Raw genomic sequence first — 23,260 nt, 5'->3', positions numbered from 1 at the left:
ATCTCTATGAATATTTTTTTCTTTTTTTGAATTAATTCAATTGTTGGGTATAGCTGAGTACATATGTTTTTAATTTTAGTTTAAAAAAGAATTCAAATATTTTTTATTGTTATAAACCTTCCCAGGACCTCAAGAAGCTACCCCAAAAAGCAGAACCCAATCCGTTCAGCGACAAACATCCTGCTACTTTATTATAAGGATATTTGGTAAACGTCTGGCTCCATAAAATCAATTTTGATATTAAAGATTTTTTTATCAATGTACCTGGTAATAGGTATCTTCTTCTGAACCCTGCCCCATGTTGAACCAGGTCCTAAGATGGCGGCTAGGCCTGTTGAACTTTCTGGTGTGTGCAGCAAGCGAATTTTGTTCAGTCTGAAAATGAAGAAATCAGTTTAAATTAATAATCTTTGAAAAAATGAAAAAATTGATAGGATTTCTATCAATCTTAAATTCAATTTTTATCAACATATGTTAAAAATATGTAAAATGGTTTTATGTTATCTTAAAATAGGCCTTTTTCACATTTATATGCATTACAGAACAACTGTAAATTTTTTTGTCTATGCTAATCTTAATTTTTGAAGGGCTCCTTGTTTTAATGAATTTCAAATATAACATGTCCTTTCATCAGGTTTTAAAGTTATTAGTATATAATTGTACATCATCCAAATGAATTACTAAAAAACTAAAAAAAAGTACTTACCCTCTGAGATCAATAAGTATGGCACCATCTTTCAATTGATTGCAAGTGTATCCATGTCCTCCACTTCTCATGGTAATCTAAATTAAATAAAAATATTAAAAATTTGATTCAATAATATTTTTACCATAATATCTTTTAAAAGACTTTTTATTATTTTTCTATGTATTGTTTGTTTAAAATATTTACCCATAAAATTTTTTTTTTGAATGTATATAAATGATTATTAACACAAAAGTTTGATTATGAAATAAAATTATATTGATAAAAAGTATATTTTTGAATGAAGAAAAAATACATTTTTTGACAATTAGGCTTATATCAACAGTAAGTGCAGTCAATATTCTCTAAAATGGCTATAACATTTGGAATGATTGTGCAGCTATTACCTTTTATGATACAAATAAGGATTTTAATTGCCAATTATCTGAAAAGTTTATATCTTTGAGCTAAATTTTTTTTTTAATTTTATAACTCTGCTAACCCTAAATCTTCATGCGGTTTTTAATATCTTTGTTATGATTCAATCCACGCATATAACGATTGCTTTAATCGTTTTCCAGGTCCCATAACTGTGCTGCTAGACCTTTATTTTTTAAAAATCGGTTCAGAAATAAGGATTTTAGAAGCTATAATATTAGAATATTAGTTGTTTGATCCTTATCCTATTGGGGAGTCTGATGGAGGTCAGGAACAAAGCCTAAAACCAACCCTAAGACATTTATAAACCTTCCCTTAAAAGTGTAACCAAATTGGAACAGTATTAGCAAGCTGTTTTCGTTATCGGCCAGCCGGAAATCGGCCGACTTCGGCCGGATTCGGCTGATGAACATAATCGGCCCAAATTTTCTTCATGTTAAGTTTAAAAATATCGTATTCGGCTATTCCTCAGCCGATTTAGTCGTCTAAGGTGGCAAAAAAATAGTCATGGTCGTAATAAATTCAAATCCGTTGACCAATCTAAAATCCGTCCACTGGTTGTCGCGTAACGATGTTTTTAAAGTTGTAGACATGATAATAATTGCATAAAATAGAAGTAAAATTTAAAAATACCGTAGCCGGTTATTCCTTGGCCGATTTAGTCGGCCAAGGTGGCAAAAAAATAGTCCTGGTCGTAATAAATTCAAATCCGTTGACCAATCTAAAATCCGTCCACTGGTTGTCGCGTAACGATGTTTTTAAAGTTGTAGACATGATGATAATTGCATAAAATAGAAGTAAAATTTAAAAATACCGTAGCCGGTTATTCCTTGGCCGATTTAGTCGGCCAAGGTGGCAAAAAAATAGTCCTGGTCGTAATAAATTCAAATCCGTTGACCAATCTAAAATCCGTCCACTGGTTGTCGCGTAACGGTGATTTTAAAGTTGTAGACATGATAATAATTGCATAAAATAGAAGTAAAATTTAAAAATACCGTAGCCGGTTATTCCTTGGCTGATTTAGTCGGCCAAGGTGGCAAAAAAATAGTCCTGGTCGTAATAAATTCAAATCCGTTGACCAATCTAAAATCCGTCCACTGGTTGTCGCGTAACGATGTTTTTAAAGTTGTAGACATGATAATAATTGCATAAAATAGAAGTAAAATTTAAAAATACCGTAGCCGGTTATTCCTTGGCCGATTTAGTCGGCCAAGGTGGCAAAAAAATAGTCCTGGTCGTAATAAATTCAAATCCGTTGACCAATCTAAAATTTGTCCACTGGTTGTCACGTAACGATGATTTTAAAGTTGTTATAAATGCTGCGTATATTATAAATATAATAATGTCGTCTTCGAAATGAAAATGTCACTCTAAGAAAATTTTTGAACTACAAACAAGTAACAAATGTGATTTAGATGGACCTTTTACCATAAAATTACTTTTTCATAAACTAATTAGTATTTAACTACCTTTTTTAAAGTAGCTGCAACCATTTTCCACCCAAAAAAAATTATTGACTGCACTTAATCAACAGTTATTTTTTATTTAAAAAAGAAAATTAAGTAACTATTTATAATATATCATGTTTTTTTTTATAAATACCATATTTTGACTCTTAGATCTTCACATAACATTCGATTTTTAGATTTTAGCTAGTCTCCAAAAAAAAACTTTTTTTTCTCGAGTCAGCTGTGATCTTTTTAACTTCATTTGAAGATTTTCACATGAAGGAAAATATTGCATTGCAGAAAATTGAAAGATTTAGTTCATATCAATTATGTACTCAACAAAAAAAGTGGCACTTTATAATTTTAATCTATATGCCAATTTTTAACTAGTCTCCAAAAACCTATTTTTTTCTCAATTCAGCTGTGATTAGTTTTTAAAGTTTCTTAAATTTTTCACACGTAAGAAATTATATTATTCAGCCAAATTTTGTTTTTGTTGATGTTTTGTAACAGGGCCATATGTTATTTCAGTATTAAATAAGGGAAATGGAAATATTTTCTAAAACTAAGGACAATTATGTCCATAAGTTGTGCAGCAACAATAAGTTCAGGTATTTATAGACTAAACAAGAACAGTTCATACAAAATATGAGGAATTTTTTTGGGGGGGGGAGTAAAAATTTTTTAAGGGGGAGTTATTCGTTTTTTGGGGGGGTAAAATATTTCCCCCCCCCAAAAAAAATTTTTACCCCAGGGGTAAAATTTGCTTTGGGGGGGGGGTAATTACCCCCCCTGAAATATGTTGGCAGGGGTAAATTTTGTTTACCCCCCCAAAAATTTACACCCGTTTTTTTTTTTTGGGGGGGGGGGTAATCGCCACTTTACCCCCCCCCCCTTTGGACGTCTATGCTATCTATTGAAAGTATAAATAGCAAATTTTTAGGTATTAAATAAGTTCACATTCTACACATTTTTACCAAGTTTCATCAAGATTTGTCAATTAATTGGGATGCTAGATCGATTTTATAAAATTCCACTAAAATGTCTCCGATCCGAGTGGGCGAAACAGTCACATTCTGTGTCAGTTTGTCTGCAATGCTTCAAAAGATTATTTTACATCTTTAGAAGGTCTTATGATTTATTTTATCGAGTTTAATTTTTATCTTTTATGATATCCATCCATAATTTTTAGGTTTCGCTACTTATTTATGTTGTCATCATAATTTTTAATCAAATGTTTTAGTATTTAGATATTTGTCTTAGTAAGTGTACAGTGTTTCTATCGTCTGCATGAACATATTTAAAAAAAAAGAATCTATTGGTCTGTTAAAGTTTTTGAAATTATAAAGGAGGGAGGGGAAATAGAACAGTTAATTATATTGGTGTCCAATGTTTTTAGATGCAATCCTTTTCTAAAAACAATACGTACTTTATAATTCTTGGTTGGTTGTTACAAACCCGCAGTGTCAAAACTTTTCCGCCATTGTTTTAATCTACAAAAGGGATAATTTTGTTCATAATTTTGCAGATGTACATTAATTTATCTTCCTTTGTATTATCCATTATATTCCCTGGAAATTATGTAATAGTACGAGTGATTACTTATTTAACTCTTCTTCTTTCAAGGAGCGATTCTACTCTTTAAGTCTTATAGTATAGTCTGTCTCTATGATGAAGGTCGTTAATGATACACATCGTACATACGTACGTACGTACGTCATTATATAAGTACATTTAGAAAATTGATCAAATCTGTCTTATTGACTGATTAAAAAAAAATATTTGTGTCCTATGCAGTGGTTTATTAATATTACCTGCTAAAATATAATATTTTTTTCATTGTGAGATTGCTGCTTCTTATGTAGGTATTAATTCTTGTGTGGTTTATATTTAAAACATATTATGCGTAAAATATGAAATATCCATTAATTTTAAGAGAAATTATGGTTTGTCAAAACTATAGAAAACAACTAAAGTAAGTCAGGGACATAGGCGTCCAAGGGGGGGGGGTAATGGGGCGAATATTCCCCCCAAACGATTTTGGGGGTGCCGTAGGCACCCCCAACCATTTAGGAGGGGGTATTTACCCCCCCCAAACAATTTTACCCCGGGGTAAATTTTTGGGGGGGGGGGGTAAACAAATTTTACCCCTGCCAACAGATTTCAGGGGTGGTAATTACTAGGGTGGGTCGATTTTGGACATTTTTTTTCTGAGGCCAAAGCGGGGATCTGCACTCAATTTATATAGATATAATACACCTCTGGATGATTTAAAATTTATCCTAAGTCTTAAAACCGCTGACGACCAGACATTCAATTGCATAGCTATTTGTAAATGGGAGTCAAAAATTTATTGAATCAGAACTATGGCTTCATGGTGCTCCCTGGAAATGCCTTGAGGAGCTGAGTCAGGAACTTTTGTCCGTTTCAAAAAATCTTGTTCCTAGCCTGAGAAAATCTAAAAAACCTCTACAAATTGGACAATTCTCAATAAACCTTAAATTTTTTTGTTTTTTTTAGTGATTTCTAAGGCTAGGAACGAGATATTTTGAAACGGACAAAAGTTCCTGATTCAGCTCCTCAAGGCCTTTCCAGGGAGCACCATGAAGCCATAGTTCTGATTCAAAATTTATTTTGAATGTCGTCTTTGCATACTAATAAGTAATGAATTATATTTTTAAGTGGTCGTGTTCTAAAACTCAATTTTTTTAAATTCTTTTTCGGTCAGAAATGTTTTTAAGGTTAATTTTATCTGTTGCATATCCCCGCTTTGTCTAATTCCGATATGAACCCACCCTAGTAATTACCCCCCCCAAGCAAATTTTACCCCCGGGGTAAAATTTTTTTGGGGGGGGGTAAAAAAATTTTACCCCCTCTAAAACCAAATTACCCCCCCCTTAAAAAAATTTTACCCCCCCCAAAATAAAAAGCTTGGACGCCCCTAGTCAGGGATCTAAAGGGATAAGACAATGGCCGATAAATTGATGTACAGTCAAAAATGATACACAAAATTAAAATTGGTGGTTAAAACGTTATAACACTGAACATAATGACCCAACCAATAAATCTAAAAAAAAATTACACTTTGTGGTTGAAACGTTTGAGCACTCAACTTAACTATCAAACCAATCAAAATTCAATAAAACTCACCAAAGCTGTTAAGACAACGAATAAGAAAGCGTTATTTTAAGACTTTGGGGACTTGCAAATAAATTGTCCCCTCTCTCTCTTAAAGCAAAGAAGATAGCAGCTGAGAAATTCCCGTTTACCCATTCAATTTTTAACAAACGGATAGATATTTCAAATTATAGAGTAGCTTCGATACTTAAAAACAATAAGTGAAGGGGGTGTTTTCCAGTCGTTTATAAAAGGAATACTACCGAAATTTTCATTTGTCAAATTTTCAACATGCTTATTAAATTTCAATTCAATTTTAAACAAGAATGATAAATTTGAAAGTAGAAATGATTTTTTTTTATAAAGAACGTGCTCTAACTTTTGTGATTAAAAAAAAAAATAGCTAGTCCGTGCTTTTAGTGAGGAGTAGATGTAAAATGGGACGAGGTATCACATAGCCCGGGCCTGAGAAACCCAGCAATAGGGTATTTTAATTTCCCGCCTAATTTTAAAGGTCTCAATGTTAATTATTGGGGTTGAACACCCTGAACAGCGCTAATAAGCATTATAGATAGAATTTTTAAACTGCTTTGTTATTTTGTGCCAAAATATTCAAATAATTTTGAAAAAATATGTTGAGTTTTTAAAAAAACTGATTGAAATGCTCAAAAATGGTAATTTATAAAAAAAATTACTAAAATAGACATTTTATTATTGTAGGTATTACTGAAGCATAAGTGATAATGATATTTACCCACCCTCATTAAGAGAATGTATTATACATGCCATATAATTCCCTTTCCTAATGTATCCCCTCCCCTCTCCCCAAAATTCCAAATGTGTCACTTCTTCTTCGCCCCCCCCCCCTTCATGGCAATAAATACATCATGCATGGTGTTCATACATTACTATTAAATAAAATAGGAAATGATCATAGATAGAGTTATGTGAAAAAGAGCCTTAACTATCTTAAAATATTCAATAATACTGTTATTCTTCTAATATTTGATTTAACAATATTGTAGGGTCCCCAATATAATTTAAAAACTTATCTTTGCTGAAATGAATTGACACTAATTATCAAGCATTAGTTGTATGATTAGGATTGCATACAGGTCAGCAAATTAAAATGCTAGCAAAAATTCATCTACCATTGTTAAACATAATCATGAAACTAAATTAATTTAAAGTAATTAAATTAATTCTTATTCTTCAATTAAAACATATAAATAATACATAACATATAAACATAAACATGTAAAAGATTTTTAAAAGTTTTACAATTCCAAGTAAAGAGAGGGGCTACTCCATAATTTTCTTTGAATTACAAATTACCCTTCTGTAGATTACAATTAGTGGATGAAATGTATGAACACTCAACTTAACTAGTGTAATAAACAGATCAACCCATCCTCTCCATGCATTATATAGCCTTTTACCTCTTTCCTCTACCCCCCCCCCTCTCATGGCATATATATAACTAACAAACTAACAACCCCTGCACTCATTGTTTTGTTTTTAGAAACTCAACCCCCTCCACTTAACACTTAAGTCAGGGTTGTATATTCTGCACAAGAATAATTTTTTTTTACCACTGCTGCAAAATGTTTTTTTTCTTCCCCCTACTAGTTTTTTACATCAAGAAAGGTGAAAAAATAGAAAAAAAAACATTCAGAATTCTTAATTTTATTCATATTATTATATTATCCCACATATTCTTTTAGATTTTTTTTCAACAAGGAAGAGAAAAATGGAAAAAAATGTTTTCATTTCTCTTAATTTTTTTACATTTTTCCCCCAACTTTATATTTATAGTTCTTCCCCCACTTTAGCAGGGTCAACCATGCAGAATATATACCCCTGGTTTAAGTTTAAACCTGAATAATTTACCTTGAATTTGATGGGAAGTCCAAAATATTAACTTTAAATTCTATTACTGGCTTTTTGAGGCGGGGCATTTGAATGTTTACCCGTAAAATGATCCATAGAATTTAGATATGAAATTTGTAGACCTCTTTTTTTGAAGTAATTTAAGTTTTAAAAAAAATTAGTTGGTTGTAAGGTACCTAAACGCAACAAAAAAAGAAGAAAATTGCCATTATGAACAAAAATAGTGAGATCTTTTTGACACCTTAATTTTTGAATTCTGCTGATTAATTATTGAAAAAATCTATTTTGATGTAGCCTAGTGATTTAAAACTTTGAACTTTTGGAGCTCGTCATTAATGGTTAACACAAAATCCCAAAAGTTAGGACACGTTCTTTAGCAAGAATTAACATGTACATTAGTAGAATAATTATAAACAGCCCTAAACAAGGAAAACCTTATTAATTTTGACGATTGTTTGTTTACATTTTAAAATATATTTTTAAAAATTGAATGATTTTGCCCTCTTTTAGTCAATCGTTGCATGACAAGATTACTACGGAGAAACAAGAAAATTTAGCTTCACTTCAAACTATATTTGGTTCTAAAAATGGCAATTTTGTACAATGACACATGCTTTACCATCTAAACTTAGCTGTAATTCTATGAATTAGTAGATTTTAGAAACAGAATCAAGTAAAAGTTCTTATCTAAAATTTTCCAACCATCTGTCTATTAAAATTCCATGCTATGTAAGCGTTTCATAACTACAAATTTACGTAAAGCTCTTATCGACTATTCAAGTATGTTATAATTGTCTAAATGATTTCAAACTTGGCAGGATGGTTCCTTTAGAAAAATTTGGTTAAAAAAGTTAAAATTATCTTTTAACTTGAATTTTAGAATAATGATTCCTAAGACGATAAACTTTCTTTTATGTTTAGACTTTAAGATATATTAATTTATATTTTGTTAATGTTTGATTGTCCGGCAGTCTGATATGTTAATCTTAACTTTAATGTTTGTTCTCATCCTTGTTTTGTGCTAAATTTTAAAAGCGAAGCTTTCTATAATTAGGGTCGGTCGGTCCGTCCGTACGTCCGTAACGGATAGCCTTTTCCGTTAATTTAGGCATGTTAGAATTGTCCTATCGATTTTATATTTTGCATGGTGATTCCTTTAGTAGTTAGGTACGATTTAGAAAGCCTAGCAGCTCTATAATCATTACCAAAATGTCCGTACGTCCATTTTAAACATGTTGATTTTTTTACTTTTTTAACAACAAATTTTTATGTGATCTAATCATCGAATTGATCTGATTTTTGGTATATTTATTCCTGGGACAACAAAGTATAATGTAATAAGCGAAGCAACTCTATAATCAAGTCCAAAAATGTAAGTATGTCCATAAAAATTATCCTGTATCAACAGTTTTTCAACAAATTTACTTATAATTTTGCTTTGACTCTTATAAATTTATAATATGATAATTAAGTTCTAACACTATACAAGTGTTAATGTCCGTTCGTCCTACCGTTTCAGTGCTTCGCTTTTATGGATGTTGTCATCCTTGTTTACTTTGATAGCAGGTAGTTTTGAAGTAAGATTATTTCACTTGTCCTCAATAAGTTTGAAAATTTTCTTACATAGTATTAAACTAAATAAAAATTTTATATTACAATACAAAAGTTTTAATTATTTAAAATAAATCTATTTAATTAGAATCTTTAAAATCAGAACCCTATTGGTCCAACGGTTTGTAAAATCTTGATTGTGATTTATTTCGAGTCGATAGAAATAGTTCATTGAAATAAAAAATTTTGCTAGTGATAATTTTGTAAATAAGTCCCAGTATTTTGACTCAGAGAGAGAGAGCGGACAATGTGCTGTTTATTACTCTAGTCCCCAAAGTTTTACAATAACGTTTTCTTAATCGTCCGCTTAACAACGTTGGGGACTTTTACTGATTTTTGATTGGTTTGTTTCTTAAGTAGTATTCGTACGTTTCAACCACTAATTGTCTTATCCCTTTAGATCCCTGATTTTGACTCCTGTTTTGTGAGTTAGGCCCGTTTGATAACTCCAATTGTGCGCTGTGACAGTTTTGCAATGACGTGCACACTTTGTTTGCGGGGGAAATTTGGCGACAATCAGCAAAATATTTTTATGGTCACAAATTAACTTTTCTTTTTTATCCCCTTCTGGTATTTAAATTATTCAAAGCTTCGCTTTTCTATAAATAGGATAGGTCCGTCTGTATGGACAGTTAGCTCCTTTCGTTAATTTAAACAGGTTAGAATTGTCCTATCGATTTCAAACTTTGCGCTAAGAATTCTATAATAATAAGGTATATTACCATTTACCAAAGTCTTTATGTTTTGATAAATTTTTTCTAAAGTCATCTTAACTTTCCAAACATTGCAGTGACAATTAAAAACTAAATGGCTGACAAAACAAAAAAAACATAAGCAATAGTGGCGAAGCCTTTTTTTGGCCAAAAAAGGTTATTATTAATTTCAAATTATTTAAGCATGTATCGTACATCTTAAAAACTAAAAAGGTAAGGAATTTAAAAATTATAAAAAAAACAAGGATGACAACATTCGTAAAAGCGAAGCACTGAAACGGAAGGACAAACGGACATTAACACTTGTATAGTGTCAGAACTGAATAATCAGAATATAAATGTATAAGAGTCGAAGCAAAATTGCAAGTAAATTTGTTGAAAAACTGCTTGATACAGAATAATGTTTATGGACATACTAACATTTTAAGGACTTCGCTTATAATATTGTACTATGTTGTCCCAGGAATTAGTATACAAAATATCAGATCAATCGGATAATAAGATCACATACAAATTTGTTGTTAAAAAAGAAAAAAAAATCAACATGTTTAAGTTAGACGTACGGACATTCTGATAATGATCATGTAGTTGCTACGCTTTCTAAATCGTACCAAACTTTTACAGGAATCACCATGCAAAGTTTGAAATCGATAAGAAATAAATTATAGAAAAGCTTCGCTTTTAAAAATAGATTGGTCAATATTGTATTAGATGCTTTTTTTAGGCCTTCTTTCAGAACAATCTTATATGATATAATTACTCTATTCCTTTAATTTGTTTCAATATTGATTACAAGCGGTTCCGCTCCTATCATTTATGTGCTCTGTATTCATAGGAGTAGGAAGACTAAAAAATATTCCAAGAAAAACCAGAAAAATAGCCTTAAACAATTCCAAGTAATTAACCTAAAATTAAAACAGCCTAAAATGATCAAATGTCCTTTGTGAAGCTTCAATAAAACGAGGAACTCAATCAGTTCAGTAGTTATTGAAATTGACAATCCTATTATATAAAATAGTAAGCTTATTTGCCTGAAGTGAAAGATTTCGCTATTGATGAACTGATACGATTCTCCTTAACAGTGAAGCTTCTTATAGGTCCAGGGATGGTTTTTAAATATTTTGATGGAGAATATAGCAACCCTCCCATTAAAAAATTACCCTCCCCAACAAAAAAAAGTTTTTACCGTTCCTTTTCAAAACTTAAATTAATATGGAGGATGTAAACTCCCCTCCCCCCCTTTAAAATGCCCCTAGAGGTTTCTAGGGGGCGTGGCCGCTAGTGTTTATATATTGAGTAAATTACATGTTTAACGTAGTTTTCATGGAATTTGGCCATTCTTGTCTTTTCATATTTTCATTCTGAGTAACTTTCTGTTTCCCAATAATGGATATAGAATACGTGGATATTGTGAAAGATTCTCTCATACCCTGATAAAATGATTGTCCAGTTGGCTTATATAACTATACAATTTTTTACCTCGTCCTCTTCCCTGACCATGATGGAATGTATTGTCCATTATCTGAGGACTATATTATCAATCTAAATTGACGACAGATATTCCGTGTCACAATATCCACTTATTCTATATCCTTTGTATCCAACTTCCTTGGTGATTTACCGACAATGTTTTTACAATATATCTTAATCAGAAGTGCAAAAAATCAATGCAAATTTTATCAGGGATATGGGGACCACAAAAATGCGCCAAAAACGGTCTTTTAACTTCAAAGACGATTTGGTGCTTTCCCTTAAAGTGTCTGTTTAATTATTTTTAGGAAAGAGGTTAATTTGATGCTGGGGGCGGGGCAACCCAGTACCCAAAATAACATAACTTTCGTTGACCTATAGTAATAAAAATTATAAAAAAAATCCGCTCCCCACTCAAATTAATAAAAAAGATAAATTTTAAGAAAAGTTCCCAAAGTTGTGAAGCCAACGAATAAGAAAACATTATTATAAAACTTTGGGGACTAATGTAATAAACAGCCCATTGTCCCCTCCCTCCCTGAAATTAGGCCAGCATAATGTGCATAGTTTTTTGCACATACAAATATGGAACACAGATTGGGCACTGCAAGATAAAAAATTCCTCGTATAGAAATTATAAGGGATAAGACAATTGACGATAATTAATATAATCCCAAAATTCCGAGGAACCAAATTAACCCAGCTCTAGTTTAAAATCATTTTGATGAGAGGGGGCATTTTTTCAAGGGACAATTTCTCTTGGAAGGGTGACCTAAATCATTAAAAATATTCCAAGGACATACGACAAGCAACACTGCAAAGAAGAATCATATCGGATAACAAGATCCTTCGATACAAACAGACAGATAGACAAACGGTTACTTTTATGTAAAGATAACCTTATCCCTGATGCAATTTGTAACAGGGTTCCACGACAAACGTAGAAGTCCCAAACGTAGGAGTGGAAAAACATCGGAGTGGACAAACGCAGGAATCCCAAACGTCGGAGTTGGACAAACGCAGGAGTGGGAAAAACGTCGGAGTGGACAAACGCAGGATTTTTGGGACAAACGTCGGAGTGACAAACGCAGGAGTCCCAAAATATTTTTTTTCAATTTTGAATTTTTTTTTTCAATTTTGATTTTTTGATTCAATTTTGAATTTTTTTTCCAATTTTGAATTTTTTTTCAATTTTGAATTTTTTTTGAATTTTTAATTTTTTTATACAATCCCCCCCCCCTCCCTCGGTCCCCTTATTTTTCTTAGTTAGGTTAGGTTAGGTTATAGGCCGGGGGGCCGAGCTAGGCTAGGCAGGCTAGGGGGCCGAGCGCTGCGGCCGGCCATAACCATTTTTTTGTAGAAAGGGATATAAAAAATTTCAAAATTGTCATTTTATCAAAATAGCGGACACTCCTGCGTTTTACTTAAGCAATATCCACTCCGACGTTTTTCCCACTCCTATGTTTGTCCACTCCGACGTTTGGGACTCCTACGTTTGGGGTAGGACCATAAAAGCGCAACCAAATTTGTAACACTTACATACAACAAAGAAACAGGGCAACCAAATTTGTAACACCTACATACAACAAAGAAACAGGGCAACCAAATTTGTAACACCTACATACAACAAAGAAACAGGGCAACCAAATTTGTAACACCTACATACAACAAAGAAACAGGGCAACCAAATTTGTAACACCTACATACAAGGAAGAAACAGGGCAACCAAATTTGTAACACCTACATCAACAAAGAAACAGGGCAACTAAATTTGTAACACCTACATACAACAAAGAAACAGGGCAACTAAATTTGTAACACCTACATACAACAAAGAAACAGGGCAACCAAATTTGTAACACCTTCATACAACAAAGAAACAGGGCAACCAAATTTGTAACACCTACATACAACAAAGAAACAGGGCAACTAAATTTGTAACACCTACATACAACAAAGAAACAGGGCAACTAAATTTGTAACACCTACATACAACAAAGAAACAGGGCAACTAAATTTGTAACACCTACATCAACAAAGAAACAGGGCAACCAAAGTTTTGAAACGGTGTTCTTTGCTTTAGTTATTCAAGGACATAAATATGTAAATCTTTATCAAAATAGTTTTCTTTTTAATGTTAGTACGGAAAATTATTGTAGATGTAAACTAGACTAAAAAACATCTATAATTTATATGAGTTACCCCTGGAATATTTTATAAGTAAAATTATATGACCTAATTTCTTTAAATCTAAGGGCACTCTAGAAGCATACACTCTAATAGCGGTATACTCCAAATTCTTAGGAAAGGATTTAGTCAGTCAATTAGCTAAACAGTGAATCAGGAGCCGAATACATGTAAAGGATACTACGCATATGAAAAGAATTTCATAAAACCCCTTAATTATTTTTTTGACCCTCAAAACCCTTTATTAAATCTAAAATTCAACTTAGTCGAACAAAAAAAACCCATCATACCCTTTATAACATTAAAATGAAAAGGCCGGGTGGAGGAGGGCTAGTCAGATAAAAACCACCCCCTAATTAAATTTATTTCAAAATAAAGAGTGGAGTTTCATTTCTTTGAAGCATTTTTACTAGTTTATGTCTACTGCTCTTGACTTATATAAAACTATATGTAATTTCTTAAATTCTTAGTAACTATTATATTTATGTCGACTATAAGTCAGTTAATAAAAGTGGACATTGCTGACACATTATCGACCAAACTGTGTTTTATTCTAACAAATTTTGTCATTTACATAAATGTATACTCAATAGATGTATTATTACTTTGATGTTGCACCACATTTTTATGTGCTCTGATAAAATTATTAATTTTAATCTACTGAAGGGGTAATTTTGTGTATCATGATGTACATCCAGCTATCGACCATTTTCTTATTCCTTTTGAACCCTGCATTGTATGTCTGATTGAAAAATCAAATGTTTCAAGAAACAATAGCCTTACATTTAACCTATATTGCTTGAAGGAAACTTTTAATTTATAAAATATTCTAGTATGAGCTAGAAAAATCCCCCCACTAAAGTTATAAAATGTCTCGCCAATCTAATTATTTCAAAGTACAGACCTTATTTCTAGACTAAGAAACATTAAACCATTTTTTAAAACGAAGCTTTTTACATTTAGCATTGGTCCGTCCGTCCGTAACGTAATAGTTAATTTATGCATGTTAGAATTGTCCTACCGATTTAAATTTAGGTATGGAGAAACATTTTCCTGTAACAGATTTCTAAATTTTTTTAACCTTTTTGACAACATTTTTTTTATGCGACATACTTGTCCTATTTATCTGTTTTTAGGAATACTGATTTCTATTACAACAAGGCACACGGAATTATAAGCGACGCATCTCTATAATCTAGCCCTAAAATGAAAGTAGGTCCATAAACAGTATTCTGTACTTATGCAGTTTTGCAACAAATTTACTTACAATTTTGTTTCGATTTATACATTTATATTCTGCTTATCTAGTTTTGGAACTCTACAAGTTTTAATGTTTGTTTTTCCTATCGTTTCGGAGCTTCGCTTTTATGGATTTTGTCATCCTTTAACACAATATTTATTGAAACAAATTTTTTCTTATATTTCTAGCCCTTGCGGGAGGGCGGGGCCAATATCCTATCCCTGCAGGGCAATTATAAAGATATCCTAACTTGACCAAAAGTAACCTATCAAAAGCTACTTCGTTTTCTTTGCATTATCCAAAAAATACTTACTTCAATCTTGTTTCTATTAGCAAATTTGACCACGGTTGCCACATCGTATGTGTCCCTAAACAACAGAAAAAATGACCACGGTTGTTAAATTGTAGGTGTCCCTAAATAAAAAAAATGTCCACGGTTGCCACATCGTATGTGTCCCTAAATAACAGAAATAAAAATAAAATTTGTGATCCTAAATAGTAATGTTACGAAAAAGTTAAGAAAAAATCTATTTCGGTTGTTAAAATTCATGTATTTTCCAAAAACAAATGTGGGTAGAGTAATCACCCCTTAAAAAACATCCCCTGTACGTTCTAGCGTAGACTGATTAGTTATTAAGTAAACTGCCCACCCCCCTTCCTTGTAAATTTACAGTTTTAAGCAAAATAATAATAAATATTTGGGGCAAAAATTCCTTTAAAAACTACGACATTATTTGAAATATGTGTTTGTTTGGGCATTCAAAATAATTGTTGACCGTAAAAAAATAAACTTCTTACTAAAATAAAGTTTTAGCACAATTCACAAATCTACAAAACATAACCCAACAATAATATAAATAAACAATTGAACAATTTATTATATCTCATTACATAAAGAAATAATCATTTTTATTATAAAAGTTTTTTATGACATACTCTATAGATAATTTTTTCCAATTAGTTCTCAATAGGCACTTGGCGTAAAATCACCAATTTTTAAAAACATTCAAACGCCCTATATCCTCTGTAAAGTAAAGTAATACAGCTTAACACTTTGTCTTTAGATTTAAACACCACTAAAATTTCTATCAACAGAAAGGGTAATTGTATAAATCATAATTGGAGGTCAACCATAATTTATCAATTATTGTCTTATCCCTTTATATCCCTAAAACAAATGACTTACCTTGGTCTAATAATAACATAAGGTCTGGCTGTACACGCTCTACAAGTAATACATATCAAGTTTCGATACTTTGTAGTTGCACATATTAGTTCTTATTTTATTATCCTTTTGTAAAAGTAAGAGGTTGATATTGTGGTTGTTCTTATTTTATTATCCGTTTGTAAAAGTAAGAGAAGGATCATGTGGTTGTTTTGAAGGATCTCGTTAATTATTCTGGTTGAGGATACTTCCTCCCTCATAGGAGATACGGCCCCTGGACCCAACCACCCCCCCACCATCGAACTTTTTTGTTTGCTTTTCCTTTAAAAACTGAAGTGTAAAGTTGAGGACTGAAACCCACTTTCCCTCTAAAGCCTCTAGTGGCGTAACAACTAAGCTGTTCTATAAAGAATTAAGATTTTTGTGTACTTGTCCGTTTAGATATTTTTCATTTTAGGTAAGATTAACATAGGTCCCAGGATGGCTTCAGTTTATTTTAGTTTTAAATTAAAGTCTTGGAATGTTTTTAGGCTTTGTTTACTACTCTACCTATTCCAGATACCAGGGGTGTAGTTGTGTCATAATATAGCATTTCTCAAGTCATTGAGATCTTAATGGACACATACATCTAACCAACTAAGATAGTAACATATATTCCGTCAAAGTGTCTTGCGTTTTTATAAATAAGGGGTCGGCAGACGCATACCTTTTATAAAGACTTGACAGTATGAAAGTAAGGCTATTTTGCTTCGGCTTTGAATTATTAAGCAGCAGCAGCAGCTGAAAAATGCTGCATGTTTAGCCGCCAAGATAAGCGGCAGCTGCTGTAAGTGGGTTAAAAAATCGCGGCTCGGCAGGGAATTGTTAGAACATGAATACGATTGCCGAGCCTTGGTCAAAAGGGTTATTACTTCATGGCATTTCAAGAATGAATCAAATTAAACAAGGAGAATTATCTATAACTGTAGCGAATCTTTTTTAATGATCAAATACTTTACAAATACAATTTATATTAGTAATATTCGGTATATAAAAGTAAGAGGATGTTTGTGTGCCTGTAATGAAAATTCTCGTTTTAAATTTTTTTTGGGGAGGATATCTACATCTCCCCAAGCAAAATTTCTCCTGGAATCTTTTTTATTTTACGTTTGTTTTCAAAATGAAATTAAAAGTGAATGGTCGAATAATCCACCCCCTCACTCCCTTCCTATCTCAATTTCTACCTTCTTGATGCTTCTAACAAAAACAGTCAATATAATTCATATTATATTCTGGCCTTAGCGTCCTAATTACAAAACCATACAGACTGACACCGTAGCTTAAAATGTAGCTACTCATTAAAAATTTCAAATCATTGTAGATTATATAAATATCATTCTGATAATCTACTCTAAAGAATGGACATTTATATGAAAAATGTACTTTAAACTTTTTTCTTATTTATTTAGCTTTGAAAATATAATGTACATTAATTTGAACCTATATATACATCGTGTTATAAACAGCAAAATTACGTTTGAAATAAGAAAACTCCAGTTTTATTGACCCCGAGTGGCCTTACTAAAAATAACTAATGCATGCCTTAGATTTGACCGCCGATGGTTTAACATAGAATATAACTCTATTCAAAATTACTTTTTGGTAGTTTAATAAACTTCAAACATAGACCTACAATGTCTTTCATGCTAATGTCACTTGTGGATAGTTCATGACAAATATCTACACATAATTTGTTTGGTAAAAAATAGCCCCCTCATAATATTTTTTTTATCTTTCTCTCCATTCACAATTTTTTTAAAATAAATTATTAGTATTAAATATGTAATTGATTTAGAATATTTGGGATTTTTGAGAAGAAAAGGAATTAATAATTTTTCGACTCTTTAAATTCATTACAAGGGGTCTTTTTTATTCCAAGGGGGAATTGTTTTCATTAAGCTTGGCTGTTTATACATAATACATTTAAATAAGATTAGATTTTAAAGCCGTTATTTCCTTTTGGATATGTCATTTTTATTATGATACTTGCTACTCTATAAGCAGTGTGTGTATGTCCATAGATCTGTTGTAATTATAATACTGGGCTTACCCTTAAAGTGCCTGTCGAATGCTATCCTTTAAGCTTTCGGCGCCCCAACCCTAAAGGGCTACACAGTATCCAATAAAACCTAACCTCACATGACCTAAATTAATCAAAATTACCCTTATTTAACGTCCAGCTGCACAGTTTAAGAGGTCTTAAAGCATACAAAGAACATTTTTTCTAGACTCCAACGGATGAATGCCCTAGAGCGGTCATTTTTGCAACTTTGCAATGTACTTTTTCGGTATAAAAAATATGAATGAATTTGATTCAGAAATAAAGCTGTAGGTATGTTTCTATTGAAATATTATTACCAAAAAATAGTTTTAGCTACAGCTAATTTTAAAAATATATTCTTTCAGTACGTCCGCCATTGAAAAGAAACTGAATTTGCTTTGACCAACTAATAAAAAACATTCGTGGAAAACTAGATTTAATACGATGCTAAATGCATATTTTTTCAGTATAGCTGAGAACAGGTTCTAATCCACCAGATATTAATCGGTTTCGAAGCAATACTGGAAAAACTTATCTTTGTATCTCTACTATAATCAATACATTTTCTGACATGCAGAGAAAAAATTGAAAACAATGTTTAACAAACAAGAACAAGTTTTAAATATGTAGTAGCTTACAATAGTTTAAATGGTACTTTTTACATTTTCAGTTATTTTATTAGGATAAAAAGCACACGACCCACCCCCTCATTCCCCCTCCATCCCATTAAGATTTTGTACCTACTATTATAGGCTCGAACGTCCTGTATGGTAATTAAAGTGTGGCGTAATGTGGGGGAGATGTAAAATGTTACCTACTGCTGCTATGTGATATACGTGGTAGGGATTAATGCCTTGGCCTTTTATAATGTGAAACTCATTACCAAACACATTAGGTTTTTCAGACAAAGATCATGGAATCAAAGAATTGGTTATTAATAGTTATTCTTGGACGTTATAGTGTCAGTGACAGCAGCCTCGCCCATATAGAGATAAAATCGGAAATCCGAAAGTTATGAAGGTCAGACTGACGTATTAGCATGATATAATTATGGAGTAGCTGTTTAAATAAACAATGCTGAACAAAATATTGCATTTTACGTGTCTGTTAGTCTGTCTGTCTGTCTGTCTGCATGTGTTTTGCAAGTTTTCTTTGTATACATTTCTGTCTGTTTTCGATAAATGGGAAAAAAAGCGTATAAAAAAACATATTTTTTTTCAATTTTCCGACTATAATGAATGATTTTTTAACGTTTAAACATGCTCAAGTTATTTCTAGTTCTTAATTTTATTTGTTTTGTGATAGTTAGGTCAACCTTCCAAAAGGCTTCTTCTTTCTTTTTTTGTTTAGGCTAAAATTCATAGACTTTGGCTTTTAATTTACCAAATGAACGTCCATTTGATTATCATTAAAAATTTCCTATATGACAGTTCTAATTTTATTTCATTCATCTTTTATTTTCTGTCCACCTCTTGGATAAAGTTATTCTTGCATGCAAACCTTAGTGACCACCAGAGTGAGAGAAGGGACAACGGGATGTTTATTATACTAGTCCCCAAAGTTTCATAATAACTTAGTTTGCTTAACAGCATTGGAAATTTTCGTGAATTTTGATTGGTTGATTCATTAAGTTTAATGTTCAAACGTTTCAACCACTATTTTTAATCTACAGAAGAAATATTTTGTGAATCACCAATGTACAATGGAGATGTACATCAATTTATCGGCCATTGTCTTATCCCTTTAGATCCCTGTTGACCACAGTAATTATGTAAATAGGATATTATAGAATTGCCCCTAGGAAAATTCTTTTACAATATGTGATATGTACTATCTCAAATATTCAGAGAAAAATGGAAAAGTATTCTAAATATTTTATAAATTATATTCTAAATAAAAGTCACTACAGAAAGATTGTCTATAAGTCAGTTATTCTGTAATCATCTTGACTATAACTGTATGCTTTTTTTTCATTTCTCCCTTCTAACTCTTAACTGATTAGTGTAGCTACTCTATAATTTACTAGGTATGTCCGTCCGTCAGTCCATAACGCTGTCAGGCTGCTTTTAATTTAAAAAATAGAAAAACTACGCATGATAATACACAAAATAATGCATATCTTCTGATAAATTTCTCTATTTATTTGTCCTACAAATGATAAACGTCAAAATCAAGATAAAATAATAAGTTATATTTTCAACAACATATTTTTTTTATCTCTGATGATTGAAATGTTCTATCCCTAACTTTACACCTATTGTCCCTGATTCCATGAACAGGAGGACCAGGGTCATGTTATTTCAAGAAAAAAATAAGTTCACAAACAACTTTTAGAGGTCGACTGATTTTTTCTGTAGGTCAACCTAAACGAGTACAAATAACAAATGCCTTTATAAAATCGGTCAAACTAAACTTTCTTTAGGTCGACCTAAAATTTCCTGAGGTCGACCTATGTCTTTTGTGAACTAGGCTATTGTCTTTAACTCGAATTAGAGAACAATTAAATCAATATATGTATATAATATACCGTAATTATCTATCTAGTGCAATACTATTAACAAAATTGGGGGTAGGATGGGGGAGATTTTTATTATTATTATCTATTGTCTTATCCCATTCCCAGCATTCTAATTATGGATTTACTATTACTTAGATCTTACACCAGATTTTTAGGTATTATATTAAAGTGAACTCTGTAGCGGGCTAAAAGATCGATCTCTCCCATCCCTCTTCTTTACCCCATCCTCTCTCCTCCTACTGGGTAAACGGCCCGACCAATAAATGCGAGGGGATATTTTAACCTAAATTGACGCCAAATTTTCCCATGTCATGATATCCACGCATATTCTATATCCATTTTTCTAATTAAAATATTTCGTGGTTTTGGTTATCCTTACGAAATTTCTGGATTAGTCCAGAATTTTTGTTTCATTAATGTATCATATATGTAATTTAAGTAAAAGGAGGTAAAAAAAACACCCAAATCTCGGTAAAATGATCGTAAAGAGCAAGTTTATTTATTGTTATAATTTTGGCTAAAAAAATTATTTAAGGATGTTTAAATGCTTACAAATTAAATAAGCTTAACAAAAGCATTAAATCAGAGAGGACAATAAAAATTCCCTTGGTACCCAAAGTTTTAAAATCACATTGTCTAATTCGTTGGCTTAAAAAAAACTTTGGGTACTTTTATTGAATTTTGATTGGTTAGTACAACATCTGAACATGACATATTGCTTTAATTGACTTGGTGACTGACATATCCTTATGCTTATACTTAGGAAAAGTTATTTACAGAGTATCTCTTTAATAGTCTAGCCTTAGGCATGTACAATAATAATACTCTAAAACAAAAGTCAACTTTTATTGTTTCAATAAACGGTTTATGGTCAATTTACGTAAAAACAATATTCATTATTTTATAACAGGCGAAACTACACTTTAATCAGTTTTTAAAAGAGTGTATGACGGTACAACGGTCTTAAGGCAATACAAGATATGTTGACTTCCTTGGTTATAGACAGATTTAAAAATACACGATGAACAAATAAGGTGAAATCGATATCTCAAGTATATGGTAATAGATATACACACATACCGACTTCCAAACTGACAGATTTACAGACATACATACAAAAATACAGATATACATAAGGACACAAATATATATGGACATACATACAAACATAATACATGTAAACAACTAAAAAGAGAGAAAACATACAGACAACAAAAATAGTTTATTCTAAGATATAATTTTTAAAAAAAATTCTAATATGAAACTAAAGTCTGTAAGTTTTTTATGTTCGATCATTTATATAGTGATAAATCTGTGAAAAATGCTTATAAAGCAGATCTATATCTCCCCCACTGTGGGCTACAATTGAATCAAGACAAAAGTAAGTGCCGAGCCCTGGGACCTATGTAAGGTGAAAATTAGGGTTGGGCCGGATACTTTTTTGGCCGGATACCGGATACCGGATATCCGGCTGATTTCAAATGCCGGATATCCAGTAACCGGCCGGATATCCGGCCAATGCCGGATATCCGGCAAATATCCGGTTATCCGGCCAAATTACCGGATATCCGGCCGGATAACCGGCCAAATTACCAGATATTAAAGTAGTAAAAAAAAATTTCTTCATAAATCTCATATAAATTTACATAAAGTTAAACTTATTCAGAAAAAATGTTCTTCTAGCTTCAATAATAAGAAAATTATAGCCATTTAAGATTTTAAAAAGCAGAGATTTTTAGTGTAAAGTATAAAAAATTATAGAGCCGGATATCCGGCCGGATAGTTTCAATATCCGGTATCCGGCCGGATATTGAAAATGGCCGGATATCCGGCCGGATATCCGGCCACACCGGATATCCGGCCCAACCCTAGTGAAAATATACATAAATCCTTAATGATTCCAGGTGGAAACAAAATATTTTAGCGGGGTCTTTTGGTTTTTTTTCAATTTAAAGTTCTGAAAAAAAATTGAAAAAAAAATGAAAATCTTTAATAAAAAACAAACAAAAAATAATTTTTAATATTTTTTTTTTATTTAAAGATACAAACAACTTATATAAATACTATAAGCTTTAAAAAAATCACAATTTTCAAATTTAGACTTTCAATATAAAGATTTGTAGAAAAAACCTAACAACAAATAGTAATAAAGCTTATCAGGACATATAAGAAGCTACCATGTAAAGGAGAACCATATTGGTTCAGTGGTTAGTGAGATCCCTTAGTGCACAAAGACTCACATAGAACGTGTTACTTTATTATAAAGATACATATATACACAGAAACTCTACAATCAGAGTATGTCTGTTTGTTCATCCGTCTGTATAAAAACATTTAATGAAAGTTATGTGCTGAACTGTCATACACACCCGGTCATAGAAATATAGGTCTTGTCATACGTAACTCAAAAAAACCTGTTTCCTATCCAGAACACCGGTGAGTGGGTTATAAGTTTTTATATATGCATGGTTACCAATGGAAAATTTTTTTAGCATCTTGGGGACACTGTGGGCTACAATTGAATCAAGACAAAAGTAAGTGCCGAGCCCTGGGACCTATGTAGGGTGAAAATATACATAAATCCTTGATGATTCCAGGTGGAGACAAAATATTTTAGCGGGGTCTTTTGGTTTTTTTTCAATTTAAAGTTCTGAAAAAAAATTTAAAAAAATATGAAAATCTTTAATAAAAAACAAAC

General features: G+C 31.7%; 1 protein-coding gene across 1 annotated transcript in view; it reads right to left on the bottom strand.

Annotated features, from left to right (window-relative positions):
* Positions 1 to 23,260, bottom strand: part of LOC145306586 (putative FAD-linked oxidoreductase YvdP) — a 79,863-nt gene that overhangs the window by 43,157 nt on the left and 13,446 nt on the right. Inside the window, exons 4-7 of the mRNA XM_080148787.1 lie at positions 15,986 to 16,026; positions 15,113 to 15,167; positions 707 to 783; positions 265 to 375 (exon numbers count right to left, since the gene is read on the bottom strand). Of these exons, the coding sequence (XP_080004913.1) occupies positions 265 to 375; positions 707 to 783; positions 15,113 to 15,167; positions 15,986 to 16,026 (284 nt within the window). The remainder of the gene's footprint in view (positions 1 to 264; positions 376 to 706; positions 784 to 15,112; positions 15,168 to 15,985; positions 16,027 to 23,260) is intronic.

The sequence above is a fragment of the Acartia tonsa genome, chromosome 14, assembly GCF_053477335.1.
Source record: "Acartia tonsa isolate MP-2025a chromosome 14, ASM5347733v1, whole genome shotgun sequence".
In the NCBI taxonomy this organism is placed as follows: Eukaryota; Metazoa; Arthropoda; class Copepoda; order Calanoida; family Acartiidae; genus Acartia; species Acartia tonsa.
This window is presented reverse-complemented; position numbering and strand designations above follow the sequence as displayed.